Below are 18,045 nucleotides of genomic sequence, written 5' to 3'. Positions count from 1 at the left end.
TCTGGTAGCATGTCAGAGGCAGAATAAATTTAGGAGTGTAGATATTCTTTTTTAACGTAGATGGAGAGGGTTATAGTATTCTCAGGACTTCAGTGCTTTCTCTGAGGACACAACTATCAGCAGATCCATATAAGGTAGCCGGACTGCTTCCCATCTCCTCCGAGCCTTCTGCGTTCATGTCTAGATACCGTGATAGATCCAGTGCCTGTGAAGACCTGGAACGTTTCAGACAATAACTCAGACTTGTTTTCTTATGCTATATATAGGAATTGAGCAAGTGTTTTATAATGAAATATCCCTTCAGGCACTCTGCATCTCCTGGTGATGCAAAACCCTCAGACACCCAGTCAACAGTCCTTTTTAAGTTTAAAATTCTTTCTTTTGGCCGCTTTATTTCTGTTACCTTTCTGAAATATTTGGCCCAATCGTTTTCATAAAATAATAAAATCTGTGAGAGAGTAAAATTTTCTGATGGTTGATCCTCAGTAGCTAAAAAATAGATTCTGTAACAATATGGCATTTCTCTGCATGTTCTTGAGCTTCCGATCTTGGACTTTTACATTTGCTTTTATTAACGCTTTATTTTCTTGACTTCAAGTCAACGATTGGAATGGTTTTTGAGTGGCGGAGGAAGCTAAAGGTTAAAGATAATTTCTTAGTAAGTTGATTTACATCAAAGAATTACATCATCTAGATTAATGGAAATAATGATACTGGTGAGATTTCCAGACCAGGATCATTCCAGCATTTGGAGTACGTTCTCGGTGGCTCTAAACTTGTTTGGCTTACCCCCTAAGGTTTAAAACAGAAAAAATATAAAAGTGTTTAAATTTTTCTTTCTCTTTCCTTATCAGAAATATTCATTTAGACCATAACAACTGTTAGAACAAGATAACAACTCCAGGCCAGCTGTCAAATGTTTACCATTATCAAAACTCTCCCTGGAGGGAGATGCAACTTTGGCTCGCCTCACCGGCAGTAATTTAATTTTTCCTTCATTCTGACTCGGAAATGGCAGCATTTTTCAAAGCTTCCTCCCACTGATGGCTGAAATTTTCCTTGTGAAATGATTTCCACCAGTCTTGAATCTTTCTTGTTTCTGCCGTCTTCACCTTTGCTGATGGTTCTGCAACTCATCACCAGCTATGCAAACTGACAGTTCACATCCTGGGGCAGCAGCGGGGTCTGGCCTGCAGAAAGGAGCAGCCTGACCAAATTTACGCTCACAAGATCTCTTAATTCACAAAAGCATTTGCTCTAGTTCCTGTTCTCTGCTGCAGGGGCTTCGGAGAGGGAGTGGGGGTGGGGGCAGGACCGTTGGGAGAATGTTCTGAAGAAAAGAGAGGCTCTCTTCACACTCTACTGAGTACACAGACTTTGGAGATGAAAAACAGACGGAGAGAGGCATTTCCAACCATCTTGCTGATCTGCGCGGGAGTTCATTGAACTGTACAGCATAGCACCAGAGCCTCGTGTCATTTAATGTTCCTTCTGAAAATCGTTCTTAAATGTTCAGCACAAATATCCCTCCCCCTTTGACTTAAGTTGACAAAGAATATAAAAATTAAAAAGGAAGAAAAGGCAAACTATCGCTGTGAGAATGACCAGAAATCACTTGGCTCTCTGGAGAGTTCTGCTGAATAGGAAAGTCCTCTTAACAAGAGTGGACAGAGGAAGTTTTAGGTTTGATCTGAACTTCATGTTCATGACAGATTTCATTTTTTTCTTCCTTCACAAATTTCAACCCAGGCCACTTGTTTGCAGAAACTGCCAAACCTTCCCTGGCTGCTGCTAAGATACTCCTGAAATTTGAGGTTGCCTTTTATCTTCTTCTTGGTAGAGACATATTTTTGTCTTTTTCCCTGCAGCCCCTCAACTCTTCTAGAGAGGACTCATCCCTCTCTACACAGTCTACCCGAGACAGACAGCTGGTACGTTACTGTTTGTAGCACAGGATCACTTATGTACTTGTGAACCAGTTTGGGTCGGTCTGAAAATTGCTTTTGAACACAGATTGTTTATAATGACTGACCTCATAGGCCTATTTCTACCCACTCCCTCCCCAGCTGTCTGAGACAACCTAATCAAAATGGTAGATTGTTTGCCTGGCTTTGAGTATGGGACTGTAATTAAAGTAAAAATGAGAGAATCCTGCCGCTAGAGAGGCAGATTTGAATTCTAGGCTTCGCTCTTCTACTACGTTCTTCAATTTTTTTCCTTGTAATCCTCGTGATCCCAGTGAAAGGGTGATAACACCATCAAGTCCCTAATTTGGATCCCGCTAATTCAAAATGTATGCTGATGCGGAATTGAACTATCTGGAAGTAAAGTTTGTTATGCAAATTGGTATCTTAAATATTATTTTACTGAAGAAACGAAAACTTTTCAAACACTTCTGCTGATACAGTTAGCTGTGTACAGCATTCCTAATTACAGGTGTTTCTTTTATCAACCTAGATCTAACAGACTTCTACCTCTCAGCAAGTATTCCTCTTAAGTAGCACTCACCTGTTTCCTTGTTTGAGACTAGCGGTTTCCTGAGTTGCCTGAATTAGAGGTGTTTTTATGTTCTCAACAATGCTTTGGGAATACACACTTGAGCTTACAAGTTGGTTAGGGATGCAAATACCAATACAAAATCGTATGTGCTAAATTCCAGAAGAAGCTTGATAAAAAGTAAGTGCTATAGGAACTTTAGATCGTAGAGATATTTGGAAGGTTCTGAAGACAGCACATATACATATATATGCTGTTTTCAAAAAACTTTCCAAATATATATATAAAAACAAAATACATGGACGTTTTAAAAAATTATTTCCAGAACTTGATGTATTCTGTGCCGCATAAAATGTTTAGCTGATATCTGTGAAACCTCTCTCCATTTTGGAGTCAACGGATTTTATTTGGTGTAGTAGTTCTTTTATTGAGTACTTACTATGTAGCAAACACTGTGCGCCAAACACAGTTCCAAACTCTGTTTTAAGCTATCCATGGAGGGTTCAAAATCTCAGATGCTCCGATGGCGAGGTTTAAGCCGGGGAACTATATATAGCAAATTACCTGCACTTAAGGTTCTTTCGCTACTCCGTTCCATGTTGCTATTGCAGAAATGTGGGCTTAGTGTTGCCAGACCTTCCATTTAGTCAAGAGAGACAGGAAATTCACATTTTTATGGATATTTCCTGATTTTTAAACCAGTACAGGCCAAATAAAAGTTTGTGACTTTTGCATTATATACTCAACCCCGTTGTATCCTCACAACATCCCTACAAGATAGGGATAGTTATTTGTATTTGGCCACTTTCAGTATAGCCAATAAGTAGCAAAAGTAGAGCTTTACCCCAGGCCTGCCTCCAAAAACTGCGGTGTTACTGGGCTCTCTCCTTTCTCCCCTAGATTTGTGGAGATGGAGCTGGGGATAGTTTTGGCAGAAAAGTGCTATTTGGTTAAAGCCAGGCCCTTAACAAAATTATCACATCTTGTAGTACTGTACGGTAGAACGTCATCTTCCAGAGAACAGTTATGTATGGCTTTGGGGGGAGTTAATTATAACAAGAAGGTATTGGTGACTATAAATATCAAACAAAAGCTCTGTTGCCTTTGCTGCAGATTTATTATTTCAACCTCATTGTACTTCTAGAAGAGCTACACAAATACTCTAAACTGTTTGTAGAGTTCTTCATTTCACAGAGTGGCAAAAGTATTAGTGGCAATTTTACAAGGCCTGACCTGACAGAGGAGAAATCCGTAGTTCTCAGGATCTACTAAATATTCAATCACTTTTGTTAAAATTCTAATATGAACTTTGTGGCCTGAAGGAGTTAACACACCTCCACAAACCTGCCTTCAGCTGGTAAGATCAGGCCCATGATTATTATTATATACAGCTGTAAAAAGCTGGTTACATAGCATAAATTGCATTGAAACACTTAGGCCACAAGATTACTCAAGAAGAATTGTATTGCTTGTTCAGTCATATATTTTGATCTTTATTGCTAGTAGTTTATTCTCCTGAGAGTTGGGGATTAGCCTTGCTTTTAATGTAAAAAGTGTATCTATGAGGGTAAAAATATAAAATGAAAATAGATTTTTAATGGCAACTTTGGTTCTTAGCATTAATTTTACATGCCTTTTTCATTCTGAACTTATAAACAGTTTGGAGAAACATATGAGAGATTTGTGAACAGGGGCAAGAGAGGGTCAAATGTATCAAATCCTTGGATTCCAGCAAATGTAGGATTTGTGGACAAGCAGAGAAGCACACATGTGTTGGGAATGTAAATTAAAATAAAACCTCACTTTGTGGAGACTTTGAGAAGTGAGCATACCACTTTATGGTGCATGTCTGAGGCGTTCGTCTCCTTAATAAATTAACCAAATATTAAAATAAACATTCATTTTATCAGTCTGCATTTTTTCCTCTCTGGATGAAAGTGTTTCAGGAAAAATCATAAAAGAATCTATGGTAGCTCAGAGAGGTTAAACTCAACAGTTGTTTTCTTTGAAGTCCCTGGCCATGAGGTTAATTGCCAAAACTGCTTGTGGAAAAGGTGGTAACAATTTAACAAGACTGTACAACTGCAGAGACTTAGATGAATATCAGGTGTTTGCAGAAGTTTTTTTCCTCACAGGAAAGGGGGTGGGGAGGAGAGGAACAGAATGAGAAACAGGGGAAGAGGGAGGCCTGAATAAAGTCCCAGCTAAACAGCCAATAATTCTTTGTTTGCTTAGCCAATCATCCTGTAATTGGCCGGGAGGTTAATAGGAGTCTATTGATTGGTCAGAAGGAGTGCTTACTGTGGCTATTTTTACTGTATGCTTCCAGACAGAAGGCTGCAATTACTGGAGCTCTCATTCCCACTTTTTAGGGCCATGGTCGCTCTGATTTATGAAACCCGATCAAGTTGCTCTTGGCAGTTTATGTTTTAAGTGTTGCCTTCTGGGTCTTTGCTGCTTATGGGTCAGTGTGCTATTTCTCATCATTTATTGTGGTCATTTGAATAGGTAAGCTTATTTATGACTTATTGAAGGAGGAATACATTAAAAATAATCACCACCACCCGCATGGACTGAAAAGTGGGAACTGTCAGACAAGCTGTGTGATAGAGCCCTACCTGCTCTAGAAATAGAAATTCTGCTCCCAGCGTAGAGTTCCCCATTGATGACGAGATAAAATAATGCAGTGCTCTCTTTTATCTGCCTTCCACAGACAGGTTTCTCAACTCTCCCCGTTCCTTTGCCTTCCTGGATTACACTTGGATTTGCTCTTGTAGACCTTTTAATAATTGGATTTGGTGGCTGCTATTTTAGAGTTCAGGAAACTGAGGCCATGTTTAAAATGCCTTGCACCATCCAGACTGCTTCTGGAGCTTGTGACAGGGCTCTTCTGTCTTAACCCATCCTGGCCTGGTCGTGACCCGAGCATTACTAATAAGGTACTTAACCTCATCATTTCATTTCTCACTTGCTAAACTTGACTATAAATCCTTCCGTTACTCAAGATCTTGGTTTTCCACCCTTGCTCAAACCTTCTTTTGTAGTTCAGAGTTTCCTGGGAGCCCGGTTGAAGGGGCGTAAATCTCTACTGATGATAAGGCCCTGAGCCACAGATTTCTGGGGAGGCACATCTAGACAACCAGATTTCACCTGCACTGCCAGCTTGTCACTTCAGGCCGTGATGACCACAGCTACTGCTGCTGCTACTGCTGCCTCCTGTTTCTCCTGCTTCTTTAATTTTGCTACTGCTATTAAAAAAATACAAAACACGTTAAGGACTTCTGCAGATCCTCTCGTTGCTTCTAAAGATCTCCATCGTTCAGCATCCACGTTTTGAATGACTGCCCCATTTCGGGCGCTCTTGCAAGTACTGTGGATACAGTGGCGATGACAATAGACCACAGCTTTCCGTGCTGATCACGCTACCCCGAGTGTGGCCAACGTTGCTAAAACCCAGCGAACTTCCTGTAAGAAGTGTGGCAAGCACCAACCTCACTATGTGACCCAGTACAAGAAGGGCAAGGATCCTCTGCCCACAGAGAGCAGCATTATGACAAGAAGCAGAGGCTATAGTAGGCAGACTAAGTTATCCTCTCCTTGAACTGGAAGGAGATAAGAGAATCAAGTGATCCAGTTCTAAACTTCATGTTTCATTTTATTATGAAGAGTGTAAAATCTTGAGGTTACGTTAAGCAAAAAAAAGACCAAAACTATCCCAGTACTGCAGATTCCTGGTCATATTCCTTTTGGAGAGAAAGGTGCCCTCGAGTTTGGTGGGTACACCTCCCTCTACAAAGCGGTGAAAGATAGGATTGCCCTACATGGCAGAGGAACTACCAACAGCCTCCCAGAGATTTTTTTCTATATGTGAACCACTTATTATTGAACTTTCTTATTTATGCTGTCTTGACATTGCAGAAGATAATGCCTTTCCTTGGTCCTTCTTTTAAAAATTTTCTTCCGGGACATCCCTGGTGGTGCAGTGGTTAAGAATCCGCCTACCAATGCAGGGGACATGGTTTCGAGCCCTGGTCCGGGAAGATCCCACATGCCGCGGAGCAGCTAAGCCCGTGCACCACAACTACTGAGCCTGCGCTCTAGAGCCCACGAGTCACCACTGCTGAGCCCGTGTGCCACATCTACTGAAGCCTGCACGCCTAGAGCCCATGCTCCGCAACAAGAGAAGCCACCGCAATGAGAAGCCCGCACACCACAATGAAGAGTAGCTCCCGGGCTTCCCTGGTGGCGCAGTGGTTGAGAATCTGCCTGCCAATGCGGGGGACATGGGTTCAAGCCCTGGTCTGGGAAGATCCCACATGCCACGGAGCAACTGGGCCCGTGAGCCACAACTACTGAGCCTGCGCGTCTGGAGCCTGTGCTCCGCAACAAGAGAGGCCGTGATAGTGAGAGGCCCGCGCACCGCGATGAAGAGTGGCCCCCGCTTGCCGCAACTAGAGAAAGCCCTCGCACAGAAACGAAGACCCAACACAGTCAAAAATTAAATAAATAAATAAATAAATAAATAATAATTAAAAAAAAAAAAAGAGTAGCTCCCGCTCGCCACAACTAAAGAAAGCCCACGTGCAGCAACGAAGACCCAATGCAGCCAAAAATATAAGTAATTAATTAATTAATTAAAAACCAATATACAGTTATAAAAAATTTTTTTTTCTTCCATCATCTTACTCTAACAATTTTTCTCCTAATCCTCCTGAGTTCACTAGAGCTCAAAAGAACCTTGATAGTTTTCTCGTCTGTCCATTGTCCATAGAACTTTCTTTGTCTTCTTGTTGCTTCTGCAAATAAGAGTGGCCCTTTCCTGCCATGCCCTCCACCTCATTACCTCACTTTAGAAGTCTGTTCTGATTATGATTCCATCTTTTGTGAGTCTTTAAAACTATTCTGACTAACTTGTTATCATAATGTTATGAGGGAGGAGAGTGTTAATCTGACCTCTCAGGGTGGCAATTACTTGTATAACTTCTAATAATTGGATTTGGTGGCTGATATTTTAGAGTTGAGGCAACTGAGGCCATGTTCAAGGAAAGCATAAAGGTTAGTGGCCAAATACCCCATAGGGTAGTCTGCCACCAGTTCCACTAGACTTTAAGAATATCACTCCTGCCTTTCACCCTGGTTCACATCTAGGCAAAATTACCTTCTCTTGGTTTTCGTGCTGTGTTACGGTTTTTACTATGACTATCGTAAGGAAAGAGATGACTCACTGTGCTTAAAAGATCTGACCTCACCAACCCCCCCATTGTAATGTGACAGCTCCTATTTAATTAATTTGGAATTCACAAGAGAAAGTAGCTTGGTACTTTTAGACAGACCACGTGTTCTTTATCCTTTGCTTTTTCCATAAGCCCCAAATCTCAGAGCCCCAGGGAAAGGTCCCTGAAATGCATTCTTTCCACCTTTGTATGCCTTTAGAATCCTTGTATTGGCTTGTTGTTTTCTGATTTTTTTGGCTAAACTTCACTATTTAACTTCATTATCAACTTTAGTATCAGAACGCAACAACATTTATAAGATTCTTTCGTAACATGGTGATGTCTGAACTCCTATCTTCCCATTTGTGGGTAGAATCTGCTAGTGTTTTCCAAAGGAATTAACAAACAACCACCACCAACAACAAACATTTCAGAGCAGTCCATGTTCTGCAACTAGCCAGTTTAAAGATCTCATCATTTAAGTATCCCTTTACTGGTGATAAAGGAATTATGAGAAAGGAGAATAAACAGACAGCAATCCATTTTAAAGAAAGGAAGCAAGGGCTGAGTAAGTAAGCTTGGTGTTCATCCCCTGGGACTGCTTGGTTCTCTTAAAGGATTTTTCCTGTAGATATATGTCACACTGTCTTCCTTCAGTTTTGTTTTGTTTTCTTTTGTTTTGTTTTGAGCCAGCTATGTCCTTTGCTGGATAAGCATGTATAAAAAGGGAAGGGAGGGAGGGAGGAAGGAAGGAAGGGAGGGAGGGAGGGAGGAAGGAAGGAAGGAAGGAAGAAAAGGGACGGAAGGAGGGAGGAAGGATGGAAGGAAGGATGGAAGGAAGGAAGGAAGGGAGGAGGGAAGGAAGGAAGGGAGGAGGGAAGGAAGGAGGGAAGGAAGGAAGGAAGGAAGGAAAGGGAGGGAGGACAGACAGAAGGGAGGGAGGGACGAAGGAAGGAAGGAAGGGGAAAAAGAAAACCCATGTAATAAAGCAGAGATTTTGAACTGCGTGTTGGAGCAAATGCAATATTTGGAGATAGAACTATTTATAAAACTTTGGGCGCTGACTCAGCCATGACACATTCACCTTTTTGGGAAAACTCAGGGAGATTTTTTTGGCAAAACTCCGTGACTTTGTTTTCATAGTTCCGGGACAAAACTGCCACCACAGACTTTCACATTTTTGAGAACTAAAACATGACTTTATCAGTTAATCACCAGATTATTCATTATTTAATGTGTTTAACGTAAAAAGGGATAAAATCTATTGTGAATGAAGTTACTGTCACTAAATATAGTTTTGTTTTTAAAATGTAAACTTGAAGTGTTCTTTTGATTGAATGCAACTGTTTTTTGTGGGGTTTTTTTTTTTTTTTGGCTTGCAAAAGACAAAAGAAATCATTTCAGAAATATGTTTCTGTCGGCACTTTTCCTTGAAATTGTCTTTTGAATATGGAAAAGTGACCAATGCACAATACAGAGAATTTGTAATGAGACATTTCAGGCATCATGGAAGGTTCTTGCATAGCTCCCTCATGTGAGATGACCTCAACAAACTCATTTTGCTGTACAATGAAAAAAAAAGGCGTGAGAGGCTTACATGTGATAAAAATGTTTCTCCATCCTAGAGCATAGATTAAAGAAACTTTAACAGGGAGTAAACATTTAATAAACATAGCTCGATATGAATTTCTGTGAACGTTATCAGAGACAAGTAGTAGTGGGCCAACTAAATTGATATCTTTATAGGAAAGCTTGAATTGGGGCAATAAATATGTCCTGAGGCTTTGGTGGCATCATCAAGTATATGTGCTTTATTCTTTGTGATTTATTGCTTTATCAACAGAAGTGAGCATTTGTGTTCAGAAATGGATAATTCACACTTAAACCTTGTTTTTCTGTGTTTAATCCAACTTAAATTACAGGTTGAGTGGTGGGAAAAAAAAAGAAGAAAAAAAGCAACCCTCCAGAAAAAGTGTATTATTTAACTTGAATCTTAACTTAAATTTGTCACCCAATGCTGAGGTTTTACATCTGTCTAGGGGCAAACACTGCTGGTATTTGTCAGTAAGCAAAAGAAAAATACTGACTTTCAGATAACAGGCATTTGGTGAACTGGCGACAGTCATGCAAGCGAGAATGTTCAAATGACTTCAGCTCTTTCTACCTTCATTATGTCAGGCTGGCAGATCACATATGGCATTATGGAAATCAGCAAATGAAAACCATATTGATCAGCATTGAGAACAAATGTAAAAAAGGTGGTCTCGAGGAGGAGCCCAGGAGAAGAATGCTTTCCTGGTCAACCTGATAGGCCCTTGTTAAGGCCTTTTAATCATTTATTAACGTAACCCTCCTTCTTCCCTTTCCACTCACATTACCTCAGCCACAGAGCATCCTGCTCCATTTATCTTTTAATGTTTCCTTTATTTAATTTATTTTTAAGCTCTAAGTTATACTCTTATTTCAGAATTGAGTTTTACTTTTCATGGGATTGTTTTAAGTGACTTAAATGACTTTTCCCAACAAGCTCACCAGGCATTCAAAGGAAGAAAAGCATTTGCTGAGATTCACCTATCAGCAAATAATTTACTTGGTATGCACCACAACCAAAAGCAGAGAGACAGAGAGAGACAGTCAGCCAGACACATTTTTAAAAAAAAAAAAAAAAAAAGGAGAGCGAGAGAGCAAGCAAAATCAGAGTTGTTCCTAAACCAATTCTCTGGTTAAGCTTTGGGTCGATGTTTCAATTTTAAAGTTTTTGGGTTTTGGTTTTTTTTCACAGTTTGGAATTTAGCTTGGTACAGTTCCTTCAGGTCTAAAACTGAAATCTCAGTCCCCTTTCCTTTCTTTCTTCTCTCTGTGACTAAAGTAGGAAACTGGAGTTGTCTTTCATCTTGTTACTTTGGAAGGAAAATGGGAGTAATACTGGGTCTGCGTAAATAAGAGAGAGAAATGGGAATCTGGGGTTTGTGGAGGATTCTGTTTGCCTTGAGTTTCCTCACTGGAAACGCATCTTGGGTTTGCAGGTTTGCTGCTTTCCTAAATCACCTTCAAACCTAGGTTTGACCGGGTTTGCTTCTCTCCCCGCCTCTTCCCTCCCTCTCTCTCTCATCCCCTCCAACCCCTGCCTCCCCTGACATTTTTTATGTGCAGGTTCATCGTTTAGTAAGAAATTTCAAAGGTGTTTTTTCATATGGAACTGTGTCCTTTTGTAGTTGATGAGTAACCTGTGGACGTGATCCTTTGGAATACTAATTGGCATATGACAATAATTGTTTCTACCCCACTTTGGGGCATAAATCAGTCCTAAGAAAGACTGACACACAAAAGAAATGTGGAATATAGATATAATTTAATGCCCTGAAACTGATGCATACAAACCAACTGTACGATGGACTCTTTCAAGAGTTATTTAGGAAATTGACAAAACTGAATATTTTCTATTTTTTTCCTTCTGAAACCACCTTTAAAAAAAAAAAAACCAACCAAGAAACTCTTCAACATTAAACAATTGAGGTTTCACTTTCCTGTAAATTTAACATTGAATTCTGAGATAGATATTCATTAAAAAAAAATGTGTTTAATCTCTAGGTGCTGTGGGTGATCAAATCATTGAACTGTCTTTTCGTTCTGGACTCCTTGTCTGTGGCCGTTTGGTCATAATTCTTTTTTATCTTTGCTTTCCTATGTTTCCTTTGCCTGCCTGGGCATTTTGAGGGAATATCTCTGATTGATTTGGATATCAAAAGATGTGCCACGTGTAGATCTAATTTATCTAAATAGAATCAAGAATGTTATTTTATTTTGGTTCTCCCCTGGGACTCCAAAGATACATTCAATAATGGATTTGAAAAATCCATGTATAAAATCTATTTTATGGTTTTATCTTCTTGCATACTCATTGATTCCTAAGTGCTTTTCCTTATAGACTCACATTACTGTCCCACGTTCCTCTCTGGGCTCTACATCAAACAGTGTAGGAATTACAGCAGGAGTGATATCTGGGGAAGAGCTACTCCCCTTGTTTGTTGCAGAAGAGCAGAACATTAAACAGTGAGTGGACTGTGCAGAAACGCTCTCCCTCTCGGGCTCTTTTTTTTTTTTTCTCTCTGCCTTCCTCTCTTCCTCTTTTTTTTCCTACTCTTCCCTCTCCTTCTCGTCCTCTCTTTCTCTCTCTCCCCATTCCCAATGGGAGTGTTGTTTATAGAGCATTATAATTTATAACTGAAGAGAGTGGATTTAATTTCAGTGGAGAGGCTCGCCAGCAGGGCGCCAGCCTGCAATCATATGAATCAGCAAGCTGCAAACTCTATTGAATGGAAAGTATTATCGCTGGCCACAAACGGACACTGTTTCTCCTAAACAACTCCCTTGGTGCAGGAAGACCTTGTCTTCATTCATCTATTTTACATATCTACTTCTGTTTTAATTTTGCCATTTCCTAAAAGTGTTTTCTCTTTGGATTGCAACTTTTCTCTAACTACCTTATTTCCTGACCCAACATTGGAAACTGCTATTGTATATTTCTGGCTGATTCGATATTTCTTCTATCTCCATCCTTACCATGTATGGCTTTAGTTTTCCCTTCGCTTCTCCTTCCTGCATACAAGTCTTTTTTTCTCTTTTTAATGGGAGCTGTTAAACGTGCAAACAAGACTATGATGAACCATTAGCATTAATATTGTAAAATGCTAGTCAGTTTCAATCACCTACAATTTTATTTAATCATGGATATTTTGCTTATACTCAGATATTTTTTTCTACATTCATGGAAAGCTTTATTTTCTTGTCCTTCAAACTTCTGGGAGATGATTTCTTATTCTTTATGTGACCCATCAAATCTCTTGTAACGTTAGTACCTGCACCTTTATGCCAAATTTTTGGAGTGTTTTGGTCATTTTTTAGAAAGAGTGCTAGAATATGTGCATGACTTTTTGTGGTTGGTATTTGTTTTAATCCAACATCGACTGCTTTCATGTAATTAAGCTAAATCTCTGAGTCATTTTGAAAAATCAGATTAGACCGACAAGGCTGGTAACTTTTTCAAAAGTATTTTACTGAATTCATGTAGCTATTATAATTGTTGGTAATTTTGGTAGCGAATCTTTAGCTGAGATTAGACAGATTGCATTAATACTCCATCAAATATCAGGCTGTCTTCATCCAGACTTTTGAATAATTTCAACATTCATGTCTTAACAATGAAATTCAAGTTGCACTAATAGCCTGATTCTGATATTTGCTTAAAGAGAGAGAGGAATAATACATGAGGCAGTAAGGAAGCTCTAGTAAAGGAATTTTATTTAGACATCAGTGGAAAAACCAGACTAGTCTGACTACATTTGTTTAAAATAAAGGTCTTAACATATTTAGAAAATGTAGAAGTTAGCGAATAATGAAAATGCTAAAAGCTCAGAAAATTGATATGAAGTTCACAGGTTTCACTGTCAGAAATGTATTTTCTTGTATGTTTATAAGGGAAAATTATTTCTGTATCAGCTTGCATATTTTCTTGACACAATGTAACATCAACCAATCAAATATATGTGCATAATTTTTCTCATTTAAAGCACGAACTTATGAATCCATATGTCTTCATAAATTTTCTCCTTTAAAGCCTGAGAATAGAGTTTTAGTCCTCACTGTCTCAGCTAGGATTTTTTTTTTTTTTTTGCCTTTGATTACTTAATAAGAATTACACATAGGAACAGAAAATCAATATGTTTACTTCTGCTTATTTTCAAAATTGAACGTTGCTCTGTACTAATTTCAGAGCAGGTATACCCAGCGTCAGCTGAGAGAGGTTCTGTTCGGTTTAGTTTTAAATTCCTTGTGCTGGTAGTTGTTACCTCTAATAGCAATGAACTATCAACAGAAGTGAAATTTCTTATCACTCCACTTTTATTCCAAGAAGTAGTATCTGAAATAAGGAAGAAAACTGGGAAGTGATTGCAGGCAAATGTATTTCTAAATCCTTTTATTCCTGACTTAAAATTAGTTGGGACGCCTGACTCATGATATGTGGATTTTTATCGAATTAAGATTAGAAGAAGTACAGGCAGCTCCATAATGAATATCTTTATACAGAGATCTTGTGCATTTTTAACATCCTTGAGGAGGTGGGAGAGCTACAGTGAAACACAAACATTTGGGGAAGGTTGAAATGAGTCAACAAGAGTGAAAAGGCCCTTGGCTTCATCCATTTCAGAGGCAGGGAAAGGGAGGGCTTTTGTCTTTTCACTTGAGTCTTGTGGGGTTTAGTTATTGTGTTTTGTTTGTTGTGTGTTTTTACCTAAAAGATGCCGCACTCTCTACCTGTAATGTAATGTAAGGTTCAAGACAAGCATGGTGTATTCTTGTTTTATGCTGATTAATTCCTATTTTTTTTAAATTCTACCATAAGGACTCTCAAAACCCACTCCTAGAACAGATAAGTTCTGTTTGCCTGAATATTACATGCAAAGGGTTAGTTTCTTAAAATTAGTACCCGTAGTTCAATTAATTCCTTTGAGAATTTTCTGCAGTTGAAGTCAAAGAAGAAAAAATGTGGTACTTATCTATGATTCAAATAAAAAATTTATTGAAAGTAGAATCATCTATAAATACATTTGCCCAAAATGTTTATATGCTACTGGAATCAAAAATAGAAATAAAGTATAGTTCACGAAAAGGTTGTTTTTTATAGTCTAAAGCAGGGTTGTTGTTTTTTGTTTGTTTTGTTTTGCACAATTATTACACATTGTAGTGACCTGACTTCTTAACACATTATCTGATCCCTTGATCAGAAAACTTTTATGAAATAGAATGGATTTTTAAAATGTTACTAGGTGACCTTGTAGAAGTCCCTGCCCTGGTCATACAAGAGATACGTTGCATTTACGTAATTGCTATTGGCTTCTTTGATTGTTCATATCCAAAGTTTCCATGCCTAGCTTTAATAAAGCGTGTTCGGGCATCGGGGCCGACAGCTATGTTTCCCCTCCCTGTAACTCTGCTCCTGGACCGTGTGCTTGGCTGATTTAGCAAAGCTTAGAAGTCAGCTGCATCTGTGTGAGCCAACTCTGCTTTGACTGGGAGCAATTGAGAACACCATTTGTTTTCTTTTCTAAATATCACGAAAGTTTTATTTTCCATTCACTGGGGCTCCCCCCCCCCCTTGGGCTAAGGGTTTACCAATTTTTCTAACATCTATACATACTTCCAAAATGTAAAAAAAGGTCATGGCCTTATTACTGATTGTAGTGGATAACACTGCGGTCGCTCTAGTTAAAACTGTGACCTTGGTGGGGGGGAGGGGGAAAGGCCCCACTGGTGGTGGCTTTCCTCACTTTCTGGAGCTTTGATGTGTCCCTGCAACTGATATAAATGCAGGGGGGCTGTTCAGGGAGAGGCAGCTGGCTGGCAGTGTCAGATTAAAATATTTCTGACCCACAATAGTAACCAAATGCCCATATTTCTTCATTTAACATAATTAATACCTTGTATTTCCAATGACTTTGATAAAGTGGCCTTCCTCCTCCCACCCCTTCCCCCTTCTCTCTGTCAACTTTGGGAAGACTGCAAGAGATCTATAGTTAAAATACTCTGTAGATGATGAAGGATAGCGTGTCTTAAAAAAAGCTAACATCAAAAGTATCAATTAGGTTGCTGCCTAGCAGGAAGCTTATAACCACATTAAAATGGAAAAGTTATTTCATTTTTAGTATACTGTATTTCAGCAGCAAGGGTTGCAATCTAAGAGCAATATGAAACACTTTGGTTTGGCTGCCAAGTAAATCCACATTTTGTTATAAATGTGTAATTACAGGAAATATATGAAAAGAAAAGTGTTAAGCATTTCTTATCGAATACTGTTAAAGAGGAATTTGGTGCCTTTGGAATTTAGAAAAAGCCTGGGATGGATTTTGGTCATGTTACAAGGTCTACTTGTTGCATTTAATTTAAAGCAGTTGTTCTTATATCATTATCCCAGAGCACAGTGCTTTTCCATTCTTTAAAAGACAGAGACAGTGCTACCAAATGTGGCTATAGGTTTAAGCAGTATTTGATGGATCACGTGATTACATCCGTGACTTTTTTTTTTTTTCTTTCCTTCTGCACCTCAGTGTACACAATTCTAAGTGAAAACACAGACGATGTCTTTATTTTAAACAATCTAGCCTTGGTTGAGCCAGCCATCTGGAAAGGTGATGTCAGCTGAGGGCAGGGGTGTTTGCTGGTTGAGGGCAGTCATCTGCTCCTTCGCCCGCAACACACACACCAGCCTCCGCAAGTCCAGTTTCATGGTGCCTGAGCTGCTGTTTGGTTGGTTGAACTCATTCTCCTCAGCTGATATTTAACTAGTAGTTTGTGCTGGAAAAGTATCAGTACTGCCTTCTCTGGCCTTTACAGACATGATTGCTGGACAAAGATGAGCAGCCCCGATCTGCTGTGATGGACAGAATTCAATTCTATTAGTGTCTCTCAGAGAGGAAAAAAGCACACATTTAATGCCATAACTAAATTGGATTCCTTCTAGTAAGAAATCCTAAATTTGTGCTTAATAGCCAGATAAATGTAGAGCTGATTTACATTTACAGGCTGATTGTAGATTTGGTTCACAGAATATGAAATTTGGTCGGTATGTAGATGGTTTTACTCCCCCAAATGATATGTATGTATCCTGGTCGTGCAGTATTTTTTTCTTAAGTAAAAATTGAAGACCTCTCATTGGAAAATATCTTGGGTAAGTAAACTGACAGTGACTGCAGTGTGTATGGAGCTGCCGTTCTTATAGGAGTATGTATGGTTCAGGAAGATTTTGATTTCTCTGTGGGATGGGGGTAGGTGAGAATCATTTTGTGAGGGAGGGCTTGCAATGGAATCATGGAAGTGTTCCTGACACCTGTTGTTGTTTTTTTTAATTCCCAAGAAGGAGATGTTTCAAATGCATTTGCCTCCACAGAAAGAGAATTTTCTCCTATTATATGGTTATAGAGAAAGGACAGATACACACACCATACTTTTTTTCTGTTTTTTTAATTTACCATTTTTTATTGAGATATAATTGACATATCACATTATATTAGATTCAGATGTTCAATAAAATGATTTGATATTTGTATATGTTGCAAAATGATCACCAGAGTAAGTCTAGCTAACATCCATTACCACACAGTTACAAATTTTTGTTCTTGTGTTGAGAACTTCCAAGGTCTGCTCTCTTAGCAACTTCATTTTTTTTCAATTAGTTATCTATTTTATACATATTAGTGTATATGCATCAATCCCGATCTCCCAGCTCACCCCATCCCCACCCCCCATCCCCCGCTTCCCCCCTTGGTGTCCATACGTTTGTTCTCTACATCTGTGTCTCTATTTCTGCCTTGCAAACCGGTTCATCTGTACCATTTTTCTAGACAGATACACACACCATATTTTATTTGGAGATGTCCTGACAGAATTCCTCACTGCCTTTTTCCATGTTACAGCCTGTTACACAGCAGCAAGACCAAGATGATCCCAGTAATAAACCTTGTTGGTATGGTTCACTGATTTTTTTTGGACTCTGCATTTAGCAGACTTCTCCGATAGCTTTTTGCAGTTTTCAGCTTTTTGTTGTTGAAAACAAAAATAATAAGTAAACCAGTTTAGGGATGTATTTCTCTTTCTGAAACTGATTCCCTGTCATAGGGCCCTCCTTGGGGAGGAGCGGTCTCTCGAGCCAAGGCTGGAGCCTAAGGAGCCACTCACGGAATGTGAGAGAAAAGACGGTATTGCTTACGTTCTTAAGGTCTTATTATTTGAGACATTCAAGGGGATCAACAGGGCATAAAAAATTATATACGTACATGTCTTGTTCAAGTTGTAGTCATAGGTCTGTAAGTTTAGTCTTACTTTGTGAAAGATCAGGGCAACATTTTATTCACATTCAACAAATTTTGGTTGAACACCTATTGGGCAATACAATAGTGAATACTTAGAATGTGTTTACTGCCAGAGTAGATGGTGGTGTTTCTATTATAAGAGCAAAGCACTGCAGCACACATGATAAATATTATTGACTAAGACATTTCTTACTAAAATGTAGGGGGTCAACATTTCTAAACTCTCAAGAAACAGGATAGTTTCTTTTAACACTTGACCCCAAGGTATTTTATGTTTGAAGGAATAACTATAGTATGTTCTTCCAATGCAGAATTGCTCAGATTCTTCAGTAGTTTAAAGTTTTCATTCCATAATCTTTCTGGAATATAGCTTAAGGAGTGGTCATATTCCATTTGTCCAGGAGTCAACAAAATAAACAAAACTCAAATAAACCAAAGACTTAATTGAAGTGATCATATTTCAGTTAGTC

General features: G+C 39.0%; 1 protein-coding gene across 11 annotated transcripts in view; it reads left to right on the top strand.

Moving 5' to 3' along the window:
- BCAS3 (BCAS3 microtubule associated cell migration factor) overlaps positions 1–18,045 on the top strand; it is a 575,869-nt gene that overhangs the window by 365,452 nt on the left and 192,372 nt on the right. Inside the window, exon 24 of one of the 11 annotated variants that reach the window (XM_059908372.1) lies at positions 855–883. The exons of the other annotated variants lie outside the window; for them this stretch is intronic. Coding sequence (XP_059764355.1) covers positions 855–868 — 14 coding nt within the window. The 3' untranslated portion in view covers positions 869–883. Of the gene's footprint in view, positions 1–854; positions 884–18,045 lie in introns of those variants that run through there. 11 annotated transcript variants of the gene reach the window in all.

Source organism: Balaenoptera ricei, chromosome 20 (assembly GCF_028023285.1).
Source record: "Balaenoptera ricei isolate mBalRic1 chromosome 20, mBalRic1.hap2, whole genome shotgun sequence".
NCBI lineage: Eukaryota > Metazoa > Chordata > Mammalia > Artiodactyla > Balaenopteridae > Balaenoptera > Balaenoptera ricei.
This window is presented reverse-complemented; position numbering and strand designations above follow the sequence as displayed.